At 30.9% G+C, this 22,761-nt stretch overlaps 1 protein-coding gene across 1 annotated transcript in view; it reads right to left on the minus strand.

The window, feature by feature from the left end:
- Positions 1-1,859: 1,859 nt before the first annotated feature.
- LOC142327922 (uncharacterized) overlaps positions 1,860-22,761 on the minus strand; it is a 115,893-nt gene continuing 94,991 nt past the window's right edge. The window contains exon 4 of the mRNA XM_075371296.1: positions 1,860-2,287. Within this exon, the coding sequence (XP_075227411.1) occupies positions 2,124-2,287 (164 nt within the window). The 3' untranslated portion in view covers positions 1,860-2,123. The remainder of the gene's footprint in view (positions 2,288-22,761) is intronic.

A 22,761-nucleotide genomic window follows, 5' to 3' on the forward strand; every position in this document is an offset into this window, starting at 1 on the left:
CAACTTCAAATAAAAAATCGTCGTTTCAAGTAATCCTTAAACAAATACTTGGTTTTGTATGGTCAAATTATTTATATATGTCTATCCATCTTTTAATAGAAAAAGTAATATGGACGAATAACTGAGGAATGAGAAAGTAATGAATAGGGTTACAAATAAAAGAACACTTATGCGAGAAGTATACAAAAGAAAGGATATGTTGGTAAAGGAACTATAATCTTGACAGTTACATCCGAAGGGTCAATAAAAGGATAAAGAAAGCGAGGAAGAAGGATGATGAAGTTAACAGATGCGGTGAAGAGTGGAAACTACACGGGTACGAAGGAGATGCCTTGGGTCAGAAATAGAGACAACGATGGCGTAAGGAACTTGCCACCAGGCAGTACACCAAATGATGATGGTCCACCTTTTCTAATACTAAGAGAAGAATGTGTACTGCACATTAACCCCATTTTTTTTTCCCGGTCGTGACACGTATATTAAATCGTCTTTATTCGTAGTTTATTTTTCTGAAAGAATAATGTTTAGTATATATCCATTCTCTTTAGCGAACAGTATGAAAGCACTATTTACGAGACGAATACTATTTATATTTCATTGGATATTGTATACTAAAATGTGACAGTATATTCAAATTCTTAATGTACAAAATAAAACTACTTTATCTACATCACTTTTTCGTAGTAAGTAGAGCATCGGGTATTTTTTGTTTTGGGGAATGGATCAACAAAATAAAGAATCCAAAAACATTTTTGCTCTTTAAACATGTTTTGATCTAATTAATTTTTTATGATGAAATTTATGTAGTTAACGATATCTGTTATCTTATACATGTAATTTTTATGCGCGCGCACACATGCACACTTGCAGTTGTATATATATATATATATATATATATATATGCCTACATTCATTTTTTGTTAATTGATTTTGAAAATTTAAAGAAACAATTTCCTTTTTTTATTTTAATAAACGTTTGATTTTACTTATATCTTTTTTATTAATATTTTTAATACAATATCTAATAATGTGGAGTGTTTAAAATGAAAATGTGATGAAATGTGGTATGTAATAAACGTATTAAAATTTATCATAATTTTGTATATCTTATCAAAATATCAAATATTTTTAATGTAGAATTTTTATTTTATAAATTATATAATAAATACATAATTATTTTTTTCAGCATTGTTTTTTTGAGCATTTATTAGATGTTAATAATATTTAGAAAAATTAAATATTTTGCGTAGTTTTATGGGACTGATCATTTTTGAGCGATTTATTAAAATTTTAAAAAGAAAACTATTGATTTACGATTATATCAACCGTATTTAAAATTTTCCATTCTGTGAAGTCCTGTAAAGATTTTAAAATAGATTATATAAATAAAATTTGTTTTTAAAATATTAATTGTTGAACACTTTTTTACTAAGCTTTTTCTACATTGAATTATTAATCTGTGAATTTTTAAATATATAATTCTATTTTTAAATTTAAATTACGTAATTAAAAGTATTTTTATTGTTTGTAATTCCTGTTGTAACATTTTTTAAAAATAAGATATAAAAATTAGTTAATGTGCCGATCGCATTCCAGACCTAGACAAAGAGATATTTTCAATCGCATACAATTAAATTTTTTCTCTTGCCGGTCGATTCTAATTATTTATTAATCTTTTTACAAATAATATTCTATATCATCTGTTATTTTAGTGCATTTATTACTGTTACGCTATCTGAATCTATCTAAAAGCCTGTTTGGGTATTACTTTTATACACTCAACACATTAATTATTTGTTTTTAAATTTACTTCAAAATTATTATTATTATCCACTTATTTCACAAAGGGACGAGCTAGTTATTTCTGTTTGTCAAGAATAGTTTGTAGAAGGTATAAAAAGACTGTTCGATCAAACACACTTTTCTTGTCTATCGGATTTTTCGTCGGTCGTAGCAGCAGCCCACGTAAGAAGCGTCGGAAGGACTGTGATGTCCAACAACGATGATGAAATATCAGGTCTTGGTCAGCTGATTTCTTCGTCCGGATCGTTGTTGGTCAATGCGGTCCATAAAGGAGATCTCGGTATATGTTGGTTGTTTGACGATAAACCGGAAGCCTGGCGCTAGCTGTCAGGAGTACCAGAATCTATCGCGGTAGTTTCAGGATCGGAACGTTCTTCTACTACAGTATCCAATTCCAAAGATGGAAAACCGCGACTTAATGCTCTTTCACTTCTTAAACTGACAGCTCTACTTCTACCAGCAGCTGGACCCGCCAAATAAACACCTGAAAAATAAAAATCATTCAAACATTAATCTGATGATACCGGAAAAAATGTAGTATTATTATTTCAAGAAAGTATATTTAAGAGGCTCGAAACGCCGATTAGCGTTTTTAAACTTATCAGGTTTAATATGTAATGATAATCTTATTACAGTTGTACGGAGTAACATTAAATTCCGCTATATCTTTTCCGAAGAATTTATGATAATATTTGATATCCTACCGTATTAAACGGCATCTGTATGTTTGTCTATGTGTCCGTACCTCCTTAGCTTAGCACCGGAATGTACCGATCGCTAGCGGAAAATTCCGATTCGTTAGTACATGTCTCGTGGTGGTCAGGTGATTACTTGTTATATTATTATATATCGATATACCGTATATATATCGATAGATATGCGAAATATACATGGAAGTTTTGAGAAAATTTAGTACCTTTTAAGCGGATTTGAATTTTCGAATGAAAATCGCCAATATCTCAAAAACGGTCGGTCCTAGCGCTCTGAAAATTTATTTCAACCCCTCAATAATAACACATTCGCTCCCAGTGGTATTCGTCGGACGATAATATTTTGAAGCGCCTCCGTGGCGCCGTACGGAAATTTGGGGGGTGCGATGGGTGTCACCGTAATATCTCGGCAACCGCTCGTCCGATTTTCACAATTCAAACGGCGTATATATCAGCAGGTCGAGCGCTAACTGTTTAACACATCAGGTACACTCTTGATCGACCGGATCTTGGTTATCCAGAAATTAAATCGTTTAGTCTTATGTTTTGATTGCACTTACCCACCGTAAAACGTACCGATCCAATCTTTCGTTAAATACGCTCAAACCTGTGCGCAAGCGCATCTATAAAACATAAACTATGAAGACTAAAAAGTAGAAAATAAAAAATATGTAAAAAAATCTCTATTAACACCGGTCTTAAATTAACGCACTAAAATGTAAAACATAATTATTATTATTATTAATAAATAAAATTATTTTTTTACCTTTTAGTGCGTGTAATTTAAGAGTGGTATTTTAAGAATTTTTTTACATATTTTTTATTTATTTATGTGATTGTTATTCTTCATAAAATAATGAGCTATAACCAAAAAGTAGGCACCGGAATGTACCGATCACTAGCGGAAAATCCCGATTCGTTAGGATCAATTTCTGGAGTTAAATTTCTAATTTAACTTTCGTTATATCAGTTTTCATCATTAAAAAAAATGTATTTTTACACAATAGGTAATCAATTTTGGACATCTAATAATTCCATTTCTAGACGCCGCCCGCTAGGTCAACCCGCCCGGAAGGCGTAGCTAGTAAGGCGTGCCTATGGCATGCCGTGCAGCTAATAAATATAATAAATTAAATAAAAAAGGATAAATAATTAAAAAAAGAGTGAGAAAATATTAAAAGAAAAAAAGAAAAAAAAAAGGTGGTCTTATTTTACCCCACTCAATATTTTTTTGTAAAGGCAAGAGAGATTCATTTGGTTGTAGAAAAATTTCTTAAAATTGAAGAAAAATACTATTTTTGATTACCTTACAACCTTGTACGGCTTCACGCGTGTGTGAAACAGAGTGTCCCTGGAAGAGATATACACTTTTGATTTATTATCATTCGCTCGTTCCCCCACCAATTCTTTTGAAAGTATACAGACTTTTTAAGAAAGGTTCTAGAAATGTTTTGTGAAAATTTCAATCTTCTAGGATATGTAGAAACAAAATGGGGACTTTCAAATAAAAACATCAGTTAAAGCATATTTTTTATTCCTTACAAAAGAGCTGGTGAAAATGGTTAAAAACAGATGATGTATTGTTAAACAGCTGTTTAAATTAAGTAAAACGATTTAATAATTAATCATAACCATGACTAATTATTTAATTGTTTTTAATTATTCTAATTATCATCTGTTTTTAATCATTTTTACCAGTTACTTTATAATGAATAAAAAATGTGGTTTATTTGAAATTTATATTTTTATTTGAAAGCCGCCATTTTGTTTCTATAAATCCTATAAAATTAAAATTTTCAAAAAATATTTTTAGAACCTTCGTTAAACGGTCTGTAAAGTTCCAATAGAATCGGTGGGACAATGGGCGAGTGATACTAAATCAGAAGCGTGCACCTCTTCGTGGGACACTGTATTTTAAGGTACTTGCTGAAAACTAATTTTTGTTCTTTTTGTTCACCCGAATCAAACGTTGTTTGACCTACGATATGCCATTTATCAGTCAATTTTTTCAAGAATGTTAATTTGGGAATAAATTAAAAATCTGGTATGGTTGTAGTCCATATGCTAAATAAGAAAATCAATATTAAAAAAATAAAACTGATAATATTACGTCAAGTTAGAGATTTTTGGACTATTATCAATAAAAAATGTATTATTTATTAAATATGTCGCGTCATTACAGGTGATTAATACAAATAATTTTCGCAAGAAAATTATTAGAAGGTCCATTTTGACTTTGCTGGCATTTAGCTTACGTATTTCGAGCTTATTTGTTCTCACATATGTGAATGTAAAAAATTATGTATCATCACCTCACAAATGTGTGGGGTCCTAAGATATTCGTCGATCTCGTTGTTTTACACAAACCACGGCGATTCCGTTAGGTTTCTGAGTATTATATTCTAGAACCGTTGGATGATCTCAATGTTGCTGCCGCATGTTTTATCCCAAAGTTGAATACCGTAGTTATTAATATTTCAATTTTTATTTCCTTGTTCGAAGTAAAGGAAGTGTTGTGATTCAGATTTCAACGGAAATATCCATTTTGACCATCCCTAAATCCATTTTCACTAGTTTCAGCGTGACGTTTGTACTTACGTACGTACGTATGTATTTCGCATAACTCAAAAACGATTAGTCGTAGATGTTGAAATTTTGGATTTAGGACTGTTGTAATATCTAGTTATGCACCTCCCATTTTGATTGCAATCGACTGAACCAAAAGTGTCCAAAAAGTCAAAAATCTACAAAAATTTGGATTTTGGATTTTTTCTTAATTGCAGTTAAAGCTTTCATTGAGAGCTTTTCAACGATATGATGTGGTACTTACTTTTATTGGTTTCATGTAGCCAAATAAAATTTTAATTATTGAAATATTTGGATCTTACAATCACACATCGGTTCGAATTCGACTTCATCTCCTTTTTTTTAACTTTTATTTAATTTAAATATATTGATTTATTAATAATTATTAGCCTCTGATTGTAAAAAAAATGTTCGATCAATAATCACAATAAAAAAAAAAAATATATGTATCAGAAAGATTAATGAAATAAAATTTTATATACTTTTCATTTTACAAAAATGTGTAAAAGTAATTTAATAGGCGTCCAAGGAAGTCCACATCAGATATTTTATTATTAAAAATATTTTTATATTATTTTATACATTATATATAAAACTATCAAAAGTGTCTACAATTTTTCGAGATTATAAACCCCTTTGGCCCCTAAATGGCCCTTTAATACAAAAAGGGATTTTATGAGAATTTTATCTTTTTTTATTTTAGCCTTATTTAAGGGCAATTAGATTAAGAGAAAACTTTAAGTAAATCTGTTAAATTTAACACCTATTTTTAAAACAGCTTTTCATAAACTTTATTCCCAACACGAAAAAATATATATGTTCTCCTTTTTGTTTTGCTTTATCTGTAAATCTTTATTATTAATAGCCTGGAAATTCTTTCTGGAAATACTTTACCCATTTTTATTTTTAGATATGAAACTTATAAAACTTAATAAAACTTATAAAAATTATAAAATATTATGAAGAATAAAATAAAATAACATTTCGTTTATTTGTAAAAGAAAGAGAAAATATCTTAATAACCAATAATTTACGTCAATAAAGTATCGGAATATTCGTAATAAGTTTTTTAAAAATGTTCTACGTAATTGAATGAAGGTAAGAAGTTAATATATGGAGAATCGTATAAATGAGATAAAATTACAACTCTGAAAAATAAATAAAATTTTCTTTTGACTTAAAGAAGGGTGGAAATGTAATGAAGCTTAATGAAATATTGCGGAAAAAACGTAAAATTCTATCGATTCAACCGAGGTATGTAAATAGATCGTATAATTTACGACAGGTGTATATTATTACAGCTAAACGTATAGATTATTCCGTATTTTATCGCGACGTAATAAAACCAACTCAGATAATACAGTTAGTTAACTTAGAAGATATGAACGAATAAGACTTTTGAAAGCCGAGCCGTAAATCACCGGCTGATTTATAATTAAACCATTGATTTCATTGCCAACTGGAATTATTAGTATAATTTAGGGTTAATTTTACTCCTAAATTCTTAAAATTATTTAATTTGACGGATTTAATCCTATATTTTATACAGAATAATTTTGTTATTAGGAAACTTCATTTTATTTTTCTGGCGAATTTAACTAGAATAGCTGTATATTAAAAGGTGAAATAAAGTACGGTGATCATGTCAAAAATGGGGTATCGGTTTTTTTGCAAATCTTTACAATTCAAATTCGAATTGGTTCTATAGACCCAAAAAAACATAACAATATACGAGTGTCGGACTGCTTTTGGCCTTATGTCTCAGGAACAACCAAAACGATTTTCTTCAAATTAACTCAAATATTTCTTCATATGGAGCATTGATCATATTAATTTTTTTCAAAATTCTTTAAGGGGTGACGGTATATCGCGAAAAAAATCATTTTTATTTCCTTTCGAGGTATTTTAGAGAAAAACTTTTAATTAAGGCAAATTTATTATCTATCATGCACACATAACAAAAAATGCATAAAAGAAAAAATCAAAAAATCTGATGTCGACACTACATCACCCCTATTAAATTACATATACCCATTTTTAAAGGTACATAAAATGTTATTTCACTAATAACTTCTGATTTTTTTCATATTTTTTTTATTTTTATTGTTTTAATAAAATTATTTATTGTAAAAATGTTTTTGCAATCACGGGTTAATAATTATTAATAGATTAATATATTAAAAAAAGGAGATGAAGTCTGATTTGAACTGATGTGTCTTCCCTTGTAAGATCCAAATATTTTATTAATTAAATCTTTATTTGGCTATAAGTCTGGAACCGATAAAAATAAGTACCACTTATGATATATTGTTGAAAAGCTCTCAGCGAGGGCTTATTGCTGCAGTTAAGAAAAAGTCTAAAATTAAAATCGTTTTGGATTTTGGGCTTTTTGGGAATTTTTGGTCCAGTCGATTGTAATCAAAAGGGGAGGTGCAGAACTAGATGTTATAATAGTCCTAAATCCAAAATTTCAACATTCTACGACTAATCGTTTTTAGTTATGCGAGATATATACGTACGTACAGACGCCACGCCGAAACTAATCAAAACCGATTCGGAGATGGTCAAAATTGATATTTGTTGAAATCTGAAAACCGAAATTTTTTGCGATTACAATCCTTCCTTTACTTCGTACAAGGAAGTAAATAATCAACCTCTCATAAAACTAAAATATATGTTTTTGTTCTTTTGCTCTCTCTCTCTCTCTCTCCCCCCATGGTTGGAAAAAAATTGTTTGAAAGTTTGTATTTCATATAGATAGCTATCAAGAAATGTCTTAGTTTAAAAAAAATTATAAACCCCGGACCTAAAATACAGAAGAAACTGAAAATTTTATTTTTTTTCTTATAGCTTTTATTGAAGGGAAGGTAGAGAAAACTTAAGCAAATTGTTAATCTTAACTATATACCAACATATTTAGAAAAATTTTTCTTAAAAATTATTCCTCTTCTCTAAAAAATATTAATATTCTGTTTTTCTCTCAAACTCGATTAACTTTTATTAAAAAATTTCTTTATTTTTATATTAATGTTCATCCTTTAAATGGCTATTAAAATTAAACTAGCTTTGATACCGATATTATGTTCCGGACCTAAAATGGGTATTTTTTTTCATTACTTTAAAAAAAATTATACTTTTACTTACCCGTCCAGTTATAGCTATAGCTCTGGAAGGGAACGTATTGTAATGGTCTAATTTGGGCAAATGCGGTTTTCATCATATATTTTTTTAACTTTTTTTTTATTTAATATATTGATTTATTAATAATTATTATTCTCCGATTGTAAAAAAAAATTACGATAAATAATACTTCAATTACAACAATAAAAAAATATGTGCAAAAATATTAGAAGTTATTAATGAAAAAAAATTTTATGTACTTTTCATTTTTTTTAAATGTGTATATGTAATTTAATAGATGTACATATTCATGTGGTGTCCACAACAGTTTTTTTTTATAACCTCTTAATAAAATTGTGGAACATTGAAATCGCATGATCTGGGATAACGGATAAAAAACGAGGTACAACTAATAAACAATTTTTTATTTTTTCCAAGGCTTACGTAAAATTTTAATTATAACAAAAGAGCAGTAAATAATAAACTTCAAAATGATTTGCGGTTTTTTTTTTGTCTTCAGTCATTTGACTGGTTTGATGCAGCTCTCCAAGATTCCCTATCTAGTGCTAGTCGTTTCATTTCAGTATACCCTCTACATCGTACATCCCTAACAATTTGTTTTACATATTCCAAACGTGGCCTGCCTACACAATTTTTTCCTTCTACCTGTCCTTCCAAAATTAAAGCGACTATTCCAGGATGCCTTAGTATGTGGCCTATAAGTCTCTCTTCTTTTAACTATATTTTTCCAAATGCTTCTTTCTTCATCTATTTGTCGCAATACCTCTTCATTTGTCACTTTATCCACCCGTCTGATTTTTAACATTCTCCTATAGCAACGCATTTCAAAAGCTTCTAATCTTTTCTTCTCAGATACTCCGATCGTCCAAGTTTCACTTCCATATAAAGCGACACTCCAAACATACACTTTCAAAAATCTTTTCCTGACATTTAAATTAATTTTTGATGTAAACAAATTATATTTCTTACTGAAGGCTCGTTTAGCTTGTGCTATTCGGCATTTTATATCGCTCCTGCTTCGTCCATCTTTAGTAATTCTACTTCCGAAATAACAAAATTCTTCTACCTCCATAATCTTTTCTCCTCCTATTTTCACATTCAGTGGTCCATCTTTGTTATTTCTACTACATTTCATTACTTTTGTTTTGTTCTTGTTTATTTTCATGCGGTAGTTCTTGCGTAGGACTTCATCTATGCCGTTCATTGTTTCTTCTAAATCCTTTTTACTCTCGGCTAGAATTACTATATCATCAGCAAATCGTAGCATCTTTATCTTTTCACCTTGTAGTGTTACTCCGAATCTAAATTGTTCTTTAAAATCATTAACTGCTAGTTCCATGTAAAGATTAAAAAGTAACGGAGATAGGGAACATCCTTGTCGGAATCCCTTTCTTATTAGGGCTTCTTTCTTATGTTCTTCAATTATTACTGTTGCTGTTTGGTTCCTCTACATGTTAGCAATTGTTCTTCTATGTCTGTATTTGAACCCTAATTTTTTTAAAATGCTGAACATTTTATTCCAGTCTACGTTATCGAATGCCTTTTCTAGGTCTATAAACGCCAAGTATGTAGGTTTGTTTTTCTTTAATCTTCCTTCTACTATTAATCTGAGGCTTAAAATTGCTTCCCTTGTCCCTATACTTTTCCTGAAACCGAATTGGTCTTCTCGTAACACTTCTTCCACTCTCCTCTCAATTCTTCTGTATAGAATTCTAGTTAAGATTTTTGATGTATAACTAGTTAAACTAATTGTTCTGTATTCTTCACATTTATCTGCCCCTGCTTTCTTTGGTATCATGACTATAACACTTTTTTTGAAGTCTGACGGAAATTCCCCTTTTTCATAAATATTACACACCAGTTTGTATAATCTATCGATCGCTTCCTCACCTGCACTGCGCAGTAATTCTACAGGTATTCCGTCTATTCCCGGAGCCTTTCTGCCATTTAAATCTTTTAATGCTCTCTTAAATTCAGATCTCAGTATTGTTTCTCCCATTTCATCCTCCTTAACTTCCTCTTCTTCCTCTATAACACCATTTTCTAATTCATTTCCTCCGTGTAACTCTTCAATATATTCCACCCATCTATCGACTTTACCTTTCGTATTATATATTGGTGTACCATCGTTGTTTAACACATTATTAAATTTTAATTTATTTAGATTTATTAGATGTACATAGTCATGTGGTGTCCACATCATTTTTTTTTATAACCTCCTAATAAAATTGTGGAACACTGAAATCGCATGATCTGGGATAACGGATAAAAAACGAGGTACAACTAATAAACAATTTTTTCTTTTTTCCAAGGTTTACGTAAAATTTTAATTATAACAAAAGAGCAGTATAGTTTATAACAAATTATAAACTATACGCCTTGTATAGTTTATTATTTCGGAGTTATTATTTGCGGTTAAGTTTTTACAAAGTATTTTCGTAAGATCTACTTCAAATATAATCATTTTATTTTTTAATACATTATTACAGCGATAATTATTTATTTTATAGATTAATATTTCTTTTCAATTGTTCAACGTAAAACATTACTTGCCGAATAACTTTAAATAAATGTCGTTATATTTGTAAGTACTTTTTTAGGCGGTAAAGTTGTAATTACAGTACATAAAAATAAATACCGCTTTAAAGTTGTACGTCTCAACCGTTCCGATAGTTAACTTTAATCGCGCGGTATAATTCTGTAGGTACTTATTATATTAGGCGTAAATTGCGAACTGTAGTAGAATACAAGACTATAGAATCTACAGAATGCTGCTCGGGTAATTTAACAGCAACCCCCACAGAACACTTTGTACTCTGTTGTCGTACAAACCGTAATCCACTGTCTGTTATCACCTTAATTATTGTGTTTTTATGGTAATAAAATCTTTTCCACATAGACATGTTTTCGCTTTTTGAAGATACACTATCATTCTAAATGTGTATTTTAAGTCTATTTAAACGATTTCGTTAAGATAAGGTAATATTTGTCAGTTGTATGTTTTTATCTCCATAAATATGCCGATAGTAAAATTCTGTAATTTCTTACGTTCTATGCAAAAAAAGAGAAATTGACCGATCAGTAGTTTCAAAAAGATGGTACGGATGGCATATTTTCAGTTATTTAGATAATAAATCTTGAATTTTTTTTAATAATATTTATTTTTATATACGTAAGATTATACAAAACCTAATTTAATTAGGTCAAATTTCATATCAAAACAATTAAATTTACCCCTTAATTTAGCTCTCAAGAATTACGGTTTGGTTTAAAGGTAGAAGATATCTTGCGTCTTAATAATGTTAAATTTGCCAATGCCAAGTTCCTTTTTCTCACCTTGTAGAAATATTAGTTTTGAAATTTTGCACCCATTTAAATAAAACTTTATTACACCTGCTAACACTTTTTTATACTACTAAACTAAAATTTAAATTTTCTAAAAAGTTTTATTTAATACCATTTTTAATCAATATTTTTGAATTTTCAGCCTCATTATCTTAAGACTGAAAAGCATTACATGTCCAAAAAACTGCCAGCAGTTGTAATGTTATACCAGATCGATCCTCAAAAAATTTCATCTTTCCAAGTTGAATGGTTCTCATAAAAAGGAAATTTTTGCACAACCCATCGGAGTTAGGTAAGTTTTATATACTTTCTTTAATCTATTATTTTAACTTTTATATTTTATCAACTTTGTCTGTGGTATTAGTTTTATGTTTTATTTTGCTGTCATAGCTTGTTTTAATATTTTTATTATATGATTGGTATTACGTTTACGCCGTGTATAGTTTATTATTTCAGAGTTATTTTAACCTTTACTAATACCTACCGGGCAATGATAACGCCCAGACGTTTTTCGCCCACAAAATCCCTCCCCCCCAAAAAAAAAAGAAAAGGAAACAAAGTTAAAAAAGTTTAATTTACGGAACATGTACATTAAAAACGGACTATCTTGTTTTACTGCATCCTGTACCATATAGAGGGTCATTTGGAATTTTCTCTCCATTTTCAGCATCATTTCTCTTCTTTTTTTATACATGAGTGTAGATTATTTTTCTGTTTATTTACTCTAGTTTCATCGATGTCGTTATCCTACCCTACTAAACGGCATTTGTATGTGTATCTGTGTGTGCATCTTCTTTAGCTTAGCACCAGAATGCACCGATCACCAGCGGAAAATCCCGATTCGTTAGTACATGTCTCGGGTGGTCAGGTGTATACTTGTTATATTATTATATATCGATATACCGTATATATATCGATAGATATGCGAAATATACATGGAAGTTTTGAGAAAATTTAGTACTTTTTAAGCGGATTCGAATTTTCGAATGAAAATCGCCAATATTTAAAAACGGTCGGTCCTAGCGCTCTGAAAATTTATTTCAACCCCTCAATAATAACACATTCGCTCCCAGTGGTATTCATCGGACGATAATATTTTTAAGCACCTCCGTGGCGCCGTACGGAAATTTGGGGGTTGCGATGGGTGCCACCGTAATATCTCGGCAACCGCTCGTGGTTGCAAGGCAAATGTCTCGCGGTGGTCAGGTGTATACTTGTTATATATATCGATACTTATATATGTATATACTTATTAAATATATACTTATATATATCGATATACTTATTAAATATATACTTATATATATCGATATACTGTATTTATATCGATATATGTATATGCCAAATATATATCGATATATAAATATCGAAGTTTTGGGAGAAATTAGTACTTTTGAACCGGATCCGAATTTTCGGACGAATATCACAAATATCTCGAAAACGGTCGGTCCTAGCGCTCTGAAAACATTTTTGAGACCCCCCCTGGTTATTTTCCTATTCGCTCCCAGTGGTACCTGTTGAGTGATAAAATTTCAATCGCCCCCTGGGCGCCGTTCTGAAATTGTGGAGGGGATGCGATGGGGTGCCACCATAATATCTCGGCAATCGCCCTTCTGATTTTCACGATTCAAATGACGTTTGTAACAGCAGGACGGCGTTAACTATTTAACGCATCGGGTACACTCTTCATCGACCGAATCTTGGCTATCCGGAAATTAAATCGTTTAACCCTTACTAGTGGAAAATCCCGATTCGTTAGGATCAATTTCTAATTTAACTTTCGTTATATCAATTTTCATCATTCAAAAAAAGAAATATATTTACACAAGAGGTTACCAATTTTGGACACCTAATAATTCCATTTTGAGACGCCGCCAGGGCAACCCACCCGGAGGGCCTAGCTGCGGAAGCGTGCCACTGGCACGCCTTGCACCTAGTACTAAACTAAAATAATCAAATTATTTACCCCCTCCCATTCAATACCAAGAAATTTAAAAACCTTAAATTTTCTGACAGCACCCTCATTAATAGTAATACTGACATACACACCTAACCTCTCTCTTTTTCTGTTTAGCCTCCGGAACCTCTGTAAGGTATTACTTCAGAGGATGAATGAGGATATGTACGAATGTAAATGAACCGCAGTCTTGTATAGTCTCAGTTTGACCGTTCCTGAGATGTGTGGTTAATTGAAACCCAACCGGTGTCCATGAACTAATATTCAAATCCGTTTAAAAGTAACTGCCTTTACTAGTAATACATTTAACATTTTCTAAACTAACAAAAACATTTTTTGGGACTCTACTCAAAGTAATATTGTTAAAATTTTGTTGGGGTTTTGTGACGTATCTTGTAAACACTTACGTAACAACAAAGGATCTGTCAAATCTTTAATCACAGGCTTAACAACTTCACCCAATAGCGGGTGGTATTGATTTTTTTTGAGAATAATTTGCACCCTGTATTTTTGCTTTATTATACCTTTCACCAAGTTTTTCTATCATTAGGACGTAGTTGACGAGGATGTTTTTCATCTGTTGAAGTTAGTGATATGTAAAAAAATATGAGTTTTTTACATTTAGATTTTTTTTTTGTACAGAATATTAGTTAATTCATATAAATATAAATGTAAACTATCAAAAAACAGCAAAAACTGAAAATTGATTTTTTTAACAAAAATCGTTGTGGCTCCTCCCTTTAACTTTATTGAAGACGCAGAAATCAGGTGAATTCCTTCACAGCCCACACTCACTAATGAAATGTTTTGCAACGTATGTTTATATGAACTTTCTTCTTTATTTTCACCAATAGAACATATCCTGAAAGTATGTTACATTCTTTGTGAATCATTCCGTATTAATTTGATTATATCTTTTGTTATGTAGAAACTAAATTTTTTTTACTATTAAATATAATGCTTAGTGTTATTATAATAAGAAGGCTTCTTCGGTTTCCTGACGGCACCATATTTCTTTATTCTACGGGATCTTAATTGAGTTTTGATTTTGTCTGTTTTGTTCTCCAAATCTTCTATTGTAATTTCGGGTTCCTTCATATCTTCTTTAATTTCTGTGATCCATTTTATGTAGCTTTTACTGTTCAATAACTTTATTACATATTTTCCTGATGATTGTCTTTTCCGGTGTTCTGATAAGATGTCCGAAGAATGAGATCAGTTTCTTTTTTAAGGTACTTGTAACGGGTTCAAAAAAAATATGTATTATATTAAACATTGTATTTTTAATATAGTGTAACATTTTTATAATAAACGTTTAGTAGGATTTTGTGTAAAACAAAGATTAATACAAAACCTAATCGTAAACATGTTACAAAAGGTGATTGTACCACTTTAATAAAACTATCTTTTTCTAATACAACGTAAATAAAACCAGTGTTACTGATACAGATGAACTAAGCTATATTATGTTAACAAATATCATTATGAAACTTATTTATTATTTAATCGAACGATGAAACAAATATTTATCATTTGTAATAATACAAGTTATTTCATTGAAACGTATACCCCGTAATATATAACATATATTATTGGGTATTAACTGAAAAACAATAATACATTTGTTTGCGCACATTATGAATTTAAGTATTCATAATGTGAAACCCTAATGAAAGGTTAATGCCTGGCAATGTGGATTTACTTTTCAAAATTCATTATATGTATTATTTAATGTTTATATTGGTTAATACTGAAACAGTGAACTGTGCAGAAACGTAGGCGGGTGGTAGGGAAATAGTTGTCGGTATGTTTTTATTCTTTGTTTAATTGATAATATACGTATTAGCATCAAGAGAATAATCAACAGCATTACGTTCAATTGATTCACACACACACACACCCGCGTGCGCGCGCATGAAACATACGCAGTTAGATATTTATACGTTCATATGGATATACGGTTTATCTACGCAATTCCATGAAACAATGAAAACTAATTTAGTTCTTAATAAGAGAAATAGGGAAAAGGATCATCCTGTCTATTGTTCGTTTATATTCCTGGATTATTCTCCCTTTTATTGGTCTTTTATATCTCTTTTCCACTCTGCTTACTTGAGTTCTCGCCTGTAATGTTGTTTCGTATGTATTTATTTATTTTTTATTAAGCACAGATTTTTAACCGACTTAAAAGAAATATTTTCTCAGTTCGATCTGTACATTTTATTTTTTAAATGTAAGTTTATATGTCTTAAGATCAAATGTACCTATTTCAAAACTGTTTTAATTTTCTATAAAATTTTTTTTTGATAGGACAATAACAAGTAGATATTTTAAACTGACCTGATACCCGGCTTCACGCGGTAGATAGGGATACTCCTTGTCTCACTCTGTTTTTATTACTGCTTTTTTCCTATGCTCTTTGACTTCTTGCGATGCCCTCCTCAAAAATCTTCTTTACCTCCTCTTCCACAAGCTTCTCCAAATTTCACCGATTCATCTGACACCTTTTTTCAGGTTTTTAAACTCCAATCTACATTTCATTGTCGCTGAATTATGGTCGCTATTAATGTCTTTTCCTACTTTGCAGTCAACGAGTTGATTTCTAATTCTTTGTTTAACCATGATATCATCTATTTGATACCTTGCAGAATCGCCCGGCTTTTTCCACGGTAAATTTTTTTCTTATGATTTTTAAACTGGGTGATGGCAATTAATAAATTATACTTCGTGAAAAACTTAACGTAACCTCAGTGCAAATTCAAGTGAAGATATTAATTTGATTTTTGGTATATGTAATCTTTATATTAATATCTAAATGCCGGTTACTAAATTTTTCGAAATCCGATCTTGAAAGAGGTAAAGAAAGGTAAAAAATTGTTAAACAAGAATTGCAAATTTCATCCATTTTGGAGATATTTATTCTATTTGAGCTTGAAAATAATGTTCACGTAAATATTTAAAAACCTTTCTCGGTTTTTTTTTAATTTCGATTTTCTAAGGGATGTACAGTGTACTGCGCGGCGGTTCAACAACACAGCCACTGCCAATGTTACTGTATGAACGAAGCGACTGGCTACACCTACCTCCGGTTATTAAAAATGACCGCGACGGGAAATGCAAGTAACCATACGGCATAGATGTGAAGCCGTCGTGGATCTCCGCGACGGCTTCATCTACTAGTTGTCTATAAAGCTCAACTTGTGTTTTTTTTCTTCTTCCCGTAGGGGAGGAAAAAGCTCTGCCAGCCGCCGTCAGGCCCGCACTGATGGCAGTGCGGGGCTATCACCCGCTGAAAAACCCTCCCCTCCTACCATGCAGGGGCCGGATCTAAGCCATATGGTATGTACAGCCCCTGCATGATCACCCAGGCACTCTACTATCCGAATCCGTGTGACCGGAAGGCGTCCCCAGGGGGCGAACGACGAGCGACGATTCCGAGGAGCCCCCGCCGCCCACACAACTTGTGTTATTAACATAGTATAAGTAAATACAAATTAGTTTGATACTAAGATTAAAGGGAATAACAACTATTTATATATAACAAAGTTTTGATAGTTTGAAAAGTATTGAATTTCGGTATCGATGTCGACTTCTTTAGAAAGTTATATGTTTTACTAAATTTAACACCATTGTTTACTGGCAGCGACCCGTGAGAACTCATTCTCACTCGAGCATCCTGAACTATGAGCTTCCATCAGGGTAGCAAATTTCGACTTTCAACTTTACATTAATACTTTCATAGCGCCTAGGTCGGCGAGGTTACAGATAGGAAGAAGATGGGTACTAGAATTTATATTTATAGATAACCTAAATCTACGTCGGAATATTCTCAATGATTTGAAAATCAGCTTTTAAGTTCGGGTCAAAATCGAATTCAAGCTTCAAGTAATATTTTAGGTCTTAAATCAGCTTTTGATTAAAACTCTGAAATTGACTACCTGAATTTGAAAGATATTCAAATAAGTAACGCGATTCAAATATGTAACCATTGCAATGCCAAAAAATGGATTTTTTTCCCTGGGCGAACAACGAAGTATTGTCATTAGTGTCCGAACTCGATATTTATATGGTAAACAAATAAATAATTAAAAATTAACCTAAATTATAAACAACAGTAATATAAAAAAATACAGCACAGATGGAAAATGCCTCTGACGTATGCAAAATGCGAAATAAACCATAATGAAATACAACATTAAAATGTAATTTAAAAGAACAAATTTTGGAAACATATCTTTTTTATCTAAACATTTTATTTATTACGAGTATGTTGTAAATAGCGATAACTATGAAAAAACAGCCTACAGATAATTATTAAAAAACTATTTTTCAGTTTTTGAAGTTCTTTACGAATAGAGCGTGGGCGGAGCCACGAAGGGGAGATGGTAATAGAAGTATAAAACTATAATTTTATTTTTATGTATTTTTAGTTTCAATTTTATTTTTTCCATATTTCCACCTTTTGAAGTAGCGACCATATTTAGAATATGATTTTAATTTAACTAAATTAGTAGTATATTTTTAATTGTGACTTAATTTTAATTAGTTCGTGAATTTTATGTTTTAGTTCTTCGTTGTTTTCCTATTTTTTTTTAGTAATATTTGATTTGTTTTTTAATTTGAAAAGTTAGGTTAATTAATTTTTTTAAGTTAGTTTTACATCATATTTAAAATTATTATTTTAATAAATAATTTCTAATTATACTATTATAATATACGAAACGTTTACACATTTATGAATGTACAGTTAGTTGCTCTTTGATCTAGCGGTTAATAATTGTATCCAGTGCAGATGGTAGCAGCAATATACAATAACTCTCCAACATAAAATTAAAATTTGTTCATTTAAAATATCAGATTTATACATTATGCTTTTATAATTATTATCTTTAAATCACAGTACAGCTTCATTGTTTGTACATTGTTTTATATTTGTATTATATTACAACAATATTAATTACTATGAGGATAAAGATTCTTTATGTTTAATACTTTATTATTATTCATAATAAAAAAAAATCTGTTGTGGAGCCACATGACTTCCTTGTACGCCTATTAAATTACATATATACATTTTTTTTTTAAATGAAAAGTACATAGAATTTTATTTCATTAATAACTTCGGATATTATTTCATATTCTTTTATTATTATTGTTATTATTAAATTATTATTTACTGTAATTTTTTTTACAATCAGAGGTTAATAATAAATCAGTATATTATTAATAATATATATATATAATTACTACACCAATATATTTAAATTAAAAAAAAAGAGATGAAGTCGGCTTCGAAGCGATGTGTCTTCCCTTGTAAGATCAAAATATTTCATTAATTAAAATTTTATTTGGTTGTAATTCTGGAACCAATAAAAATAAGTCCCACATGTGATATATTGTTGAAAAACTGTCAATGAGGACTTATTACTGCAGTTAAGAAAAGTCCAAAAACCAAACTTTTTGGATTTTGGGCTTTTTTGGACAGTTTTGGTCCAGTCGATTGTAATCAATAGGGGAAGTGCACAACTAGATGGTACAACAGTTCTGAATCCAAAATTTCAACATCCTACGGCTAATCGTTTTTAAGCTTATGAGAAATACATACGTACGTACAGACGTCACGCCGAAACTAGTCAAAATGAATTCAGGGATGGTCAAAATGGATATTTCTGTTGAAATCAGAAAACTGAAATTTTTCACGATCGCAATAATTCCTTTACTTTGTACAAGGAAGTAAAAAAATGATATGGTATTAATGCAAACCAATCTCATTAAGAGAGTAATAAAAGATAGAAATTTATATATTAAAACCTTTAATTTCCATTAAATATTTGAATATTTAAAAGTAAGTAAATATTTTATATTTTTCCAGGACGTAAATGTAGGATGATTCAAGTAGAATGTAAGAAATTTTCAGCATATGTTTTACTATTTAAAATAAAGAAGAATGCTTGTTTAAACTTAGGTTTGGAGACGCTTTCTTAGCGAGTGTCAACTAACAAAAAATTTCGCTCTTATTTCTGCGCCTTTGGTAAATTCTTGGGATCCAAAGAAAGGGGTAAATTTAATGGTTTTATATGAAATCTGATCTGAACAACTGAAAAAAAAATATAGCTCCCAGAACTATATTTTTGGTGTTTTTGAGAAATGTGGGGTAGAAGACTGGAGTTGAAAAATACACTATTTTATGCTTGGCATGTAATAACTTTATTAAACGGGCATTAAACAGTAAATGTTTTAAAAATAAAATTTTTAGAGAATTTGATTCTGAATAAAATGATATGAATGAAGTTCACAGAAATGAAATAGAAACGCGATAATCTCGAAGTTTATTAAAAAGAAAACATATTTAGAACCTATTTTTACTTTCTTTTACGAAGTAAAGGAAGTATTGCGATCGTGAAAAATTTCGGTTTTCAGATTTCAACGGAAATATCCATTTTGACCATCTCTAAATCCATTTTCACTAGTTTCGGCGTGACGTTTGTACGTACGTACGTATGTATCTCGCATAACTCAAAAACGATTAGCCGTAGATGTTGAGATTTTGGATGTAGGACCGTTGTAAAATCTAATTGTGCATCTCCTCTTTTGATTCCAATTCCAATCGACTGGACCAAAAATTTCCAAAGAAGTCCGATATCCAAAACATTTGGATTTTGGACTTTTTCTTAACTGCAGTAATAAGCCCTCATTGAGAGATTTTCAACCATATATCATAATAGGTATTTATTTTCATTGGTTCTAGAGTTATAGCTAAATAAAATTTTAATTAATGAAATATTTTGATCGTACAAGGGGAAGGCACATCGGTTCAAATGCAACTTCATCTCTTTTTTTTTTTAATTGAAATACAGGGCGTTTCATAATGTTTTTCAGAGTTCCGAAAATTCATTAACAAAAAACAAATTAACTAAGTAACGAAAGAGTTCTTCAAATAGTTTTTCCACATATACTAGGCAATTAGTAAACCATTTGCTCGCTAGGTGTCGACAGTAGAGAAAACGGCTGCCACGGGAAGCGCGAAGTTGTTTTGTGTGTTAGAATTTCACTTATCAAAGTCAGTAATTTCTGTGCAACGCGCGTTTCGGTTAAAATTTCATAAGGAGCCACCAAGTGACAATTCAATTCGTGTACGGTATAAACAATTCAGTGAAACCGGTCGCTTGTGCAAGCGAAAATCAACCGGTCGTCCATCAACCTCAGAAGTCAATGTCGAACGTGTGCGTGCAAGTTTCATTCGCAGTCCGTCAAAATCGACTGCGGCTGCAGGCAGAGAATCAGGCGAAAACAACAGTGTGGAGAGTTCTCCTTAAACGTTTATTATGCAAACCGTACCATCTTCAATTAATCCAGCGTCTTTCTGATGGAGATAAAACACGTAGGCTCGATTTTTTTTTATAGTTATAGGAAAAGATGTTAGATGAAGGTTTTCTAAACAAGATAATTTTCAGCAATGAAGCTACTTTCTATATTAGCGGCAAAGTAAACCGTCATAACGTGCGAGTTTGGGGAACTGAAAACCCACACGCTTATGTGGAACCCATTCTGGATTCTCCGAAAGTAAACATTTTTTGTGCGATCTCTCGTGAGGCAGTGTATGGGCCGTTCTTTTTTATGGAAACGACAGTAACCGGCATGATATACCTGGATATGTTACAATTATGGCTTATTCCTCAGCTACTCAACGACTTAATTTTCCAGCAAGACGGTTGTCTTGCTCATTTTCATAACGAGGTTCGACTGTACCTTAACACAACACAACATTACCTCGGCGCTGGATAGGACGCACATTATGCTGTGGCCACCAAGATCACCAGACCTCACGCCATATGATTTCTTTCTCTGGGGTTGCGTGAAAGATAAGGTGTTTATCCCACCAATGCCGCACGATATCGCTGAGCTAAAGATCGCATAATCAATGCAATCAACTCTATCGAAAATGACATGTTAGAACGAGTTTGGCAAGAGCTAGACTTTCGTGTTGATGTGTGCCGTGTCACCAGAGGAGCACATATTGAACATTTATAGATTTTAACAAAAACTGTTTGAGTCCCTGCATCACCTCGTATAACTTTCATTCAGATAAGTGAAACACTTTTTTTGTACTGAATTTTTGTAACTCCTAAGAACATTATGAAACGCTCTGTATATTTATTTATTAATAATTATTAACCTCTGATTAAAAAATCTTTTACAATAAATAATAATTCAATAATAACATTAAAAAAAAGGATCAGAAGTTAGTAATGAAATAACATTTTATGTACGTTTCATTTTAATAAAATATGTGTATGTAATTTAATAGGCGTCAAGAAAGTCGTGTGGTGTACATATCAGATTAAAAAAAATTTTTTTCAGGTCGAATTTCATGTAAAACCACTAAATTTACTCCTTAATTTGGATCCTAGAAGTTGCAGCTTGGCTTAATTTTACCAAAGGCGGAGATATCAGGGCCAAATCTTTCGCCAGCCGATACTCGGTAACGAAAGATTTCCGAACCTATTTTGTTTATGTGAACTTTCTTCTTTATTTTTACCATTAGAACATGTCCTGAAAACTTTACTACGTTCGTGATTATTCTGTATATTGCATCGTAATGTATTACGATGCAATAAGGGTGTATCCTTGTGCATACAAATTTGTTTATAACTGAAAACTGTTCCAACCGGACAAAAAGTATTACTAAAAATCGTTATTTTGTTTTATTAAAAAAAAAAAAAATAATAATAATGGTGTTCGGAATGGGTTATAACGGGTAAAGCGTAGCATTTCGGAAGGAAGATTGATAGTTTGAAACCCGGCCGATTTAGTTACATTTTTAACGGTTTTCTGGCTCCTCAATAATCTTCCCTGGCACCATCCTATTGTAATTTTCTAATTAACAACATATTTTTGGATGGTGATCCGTGGTTATTTAATAAGCTAGCTGCAGGTGTACTCATTACACTACTAAGGGACACAGATGCTTACGGACTCCAAATCAAGTAAATTACTTCAAATATTTGAAAACCTACCTGGAATATTGAACGAATCATTCGATTCGTATGAAAATTAAAAAAATTCAGAATCGTGAAATAAACTTAGCAAAATATATAAAAACAGATTTTAAGGAGTAGGTGGAAATGATTATATAAAAAAAAATTTTAACTCTATATTCGATTAAATAATTTGTTATTTATAACTAAAAAATAAATGAAAAAAATTTCAATGATCTTT

Source organism: Lycorma delicatula, chromosome 7 (assembly GCF_047948215.1).
Source record: "Lycorma delicatula isolate Av1 chromosome 7, ASM4794821v1, whole genome shotgun sequence".
In the NCBI taxonomy this organism is placed as follows: domain Eukaryota; kingdom Metazoa; phylum Arthropoda; class Insecta; order Hemiptera; family Fulgoridae; genus Lycorma; species Lycorma delicatula.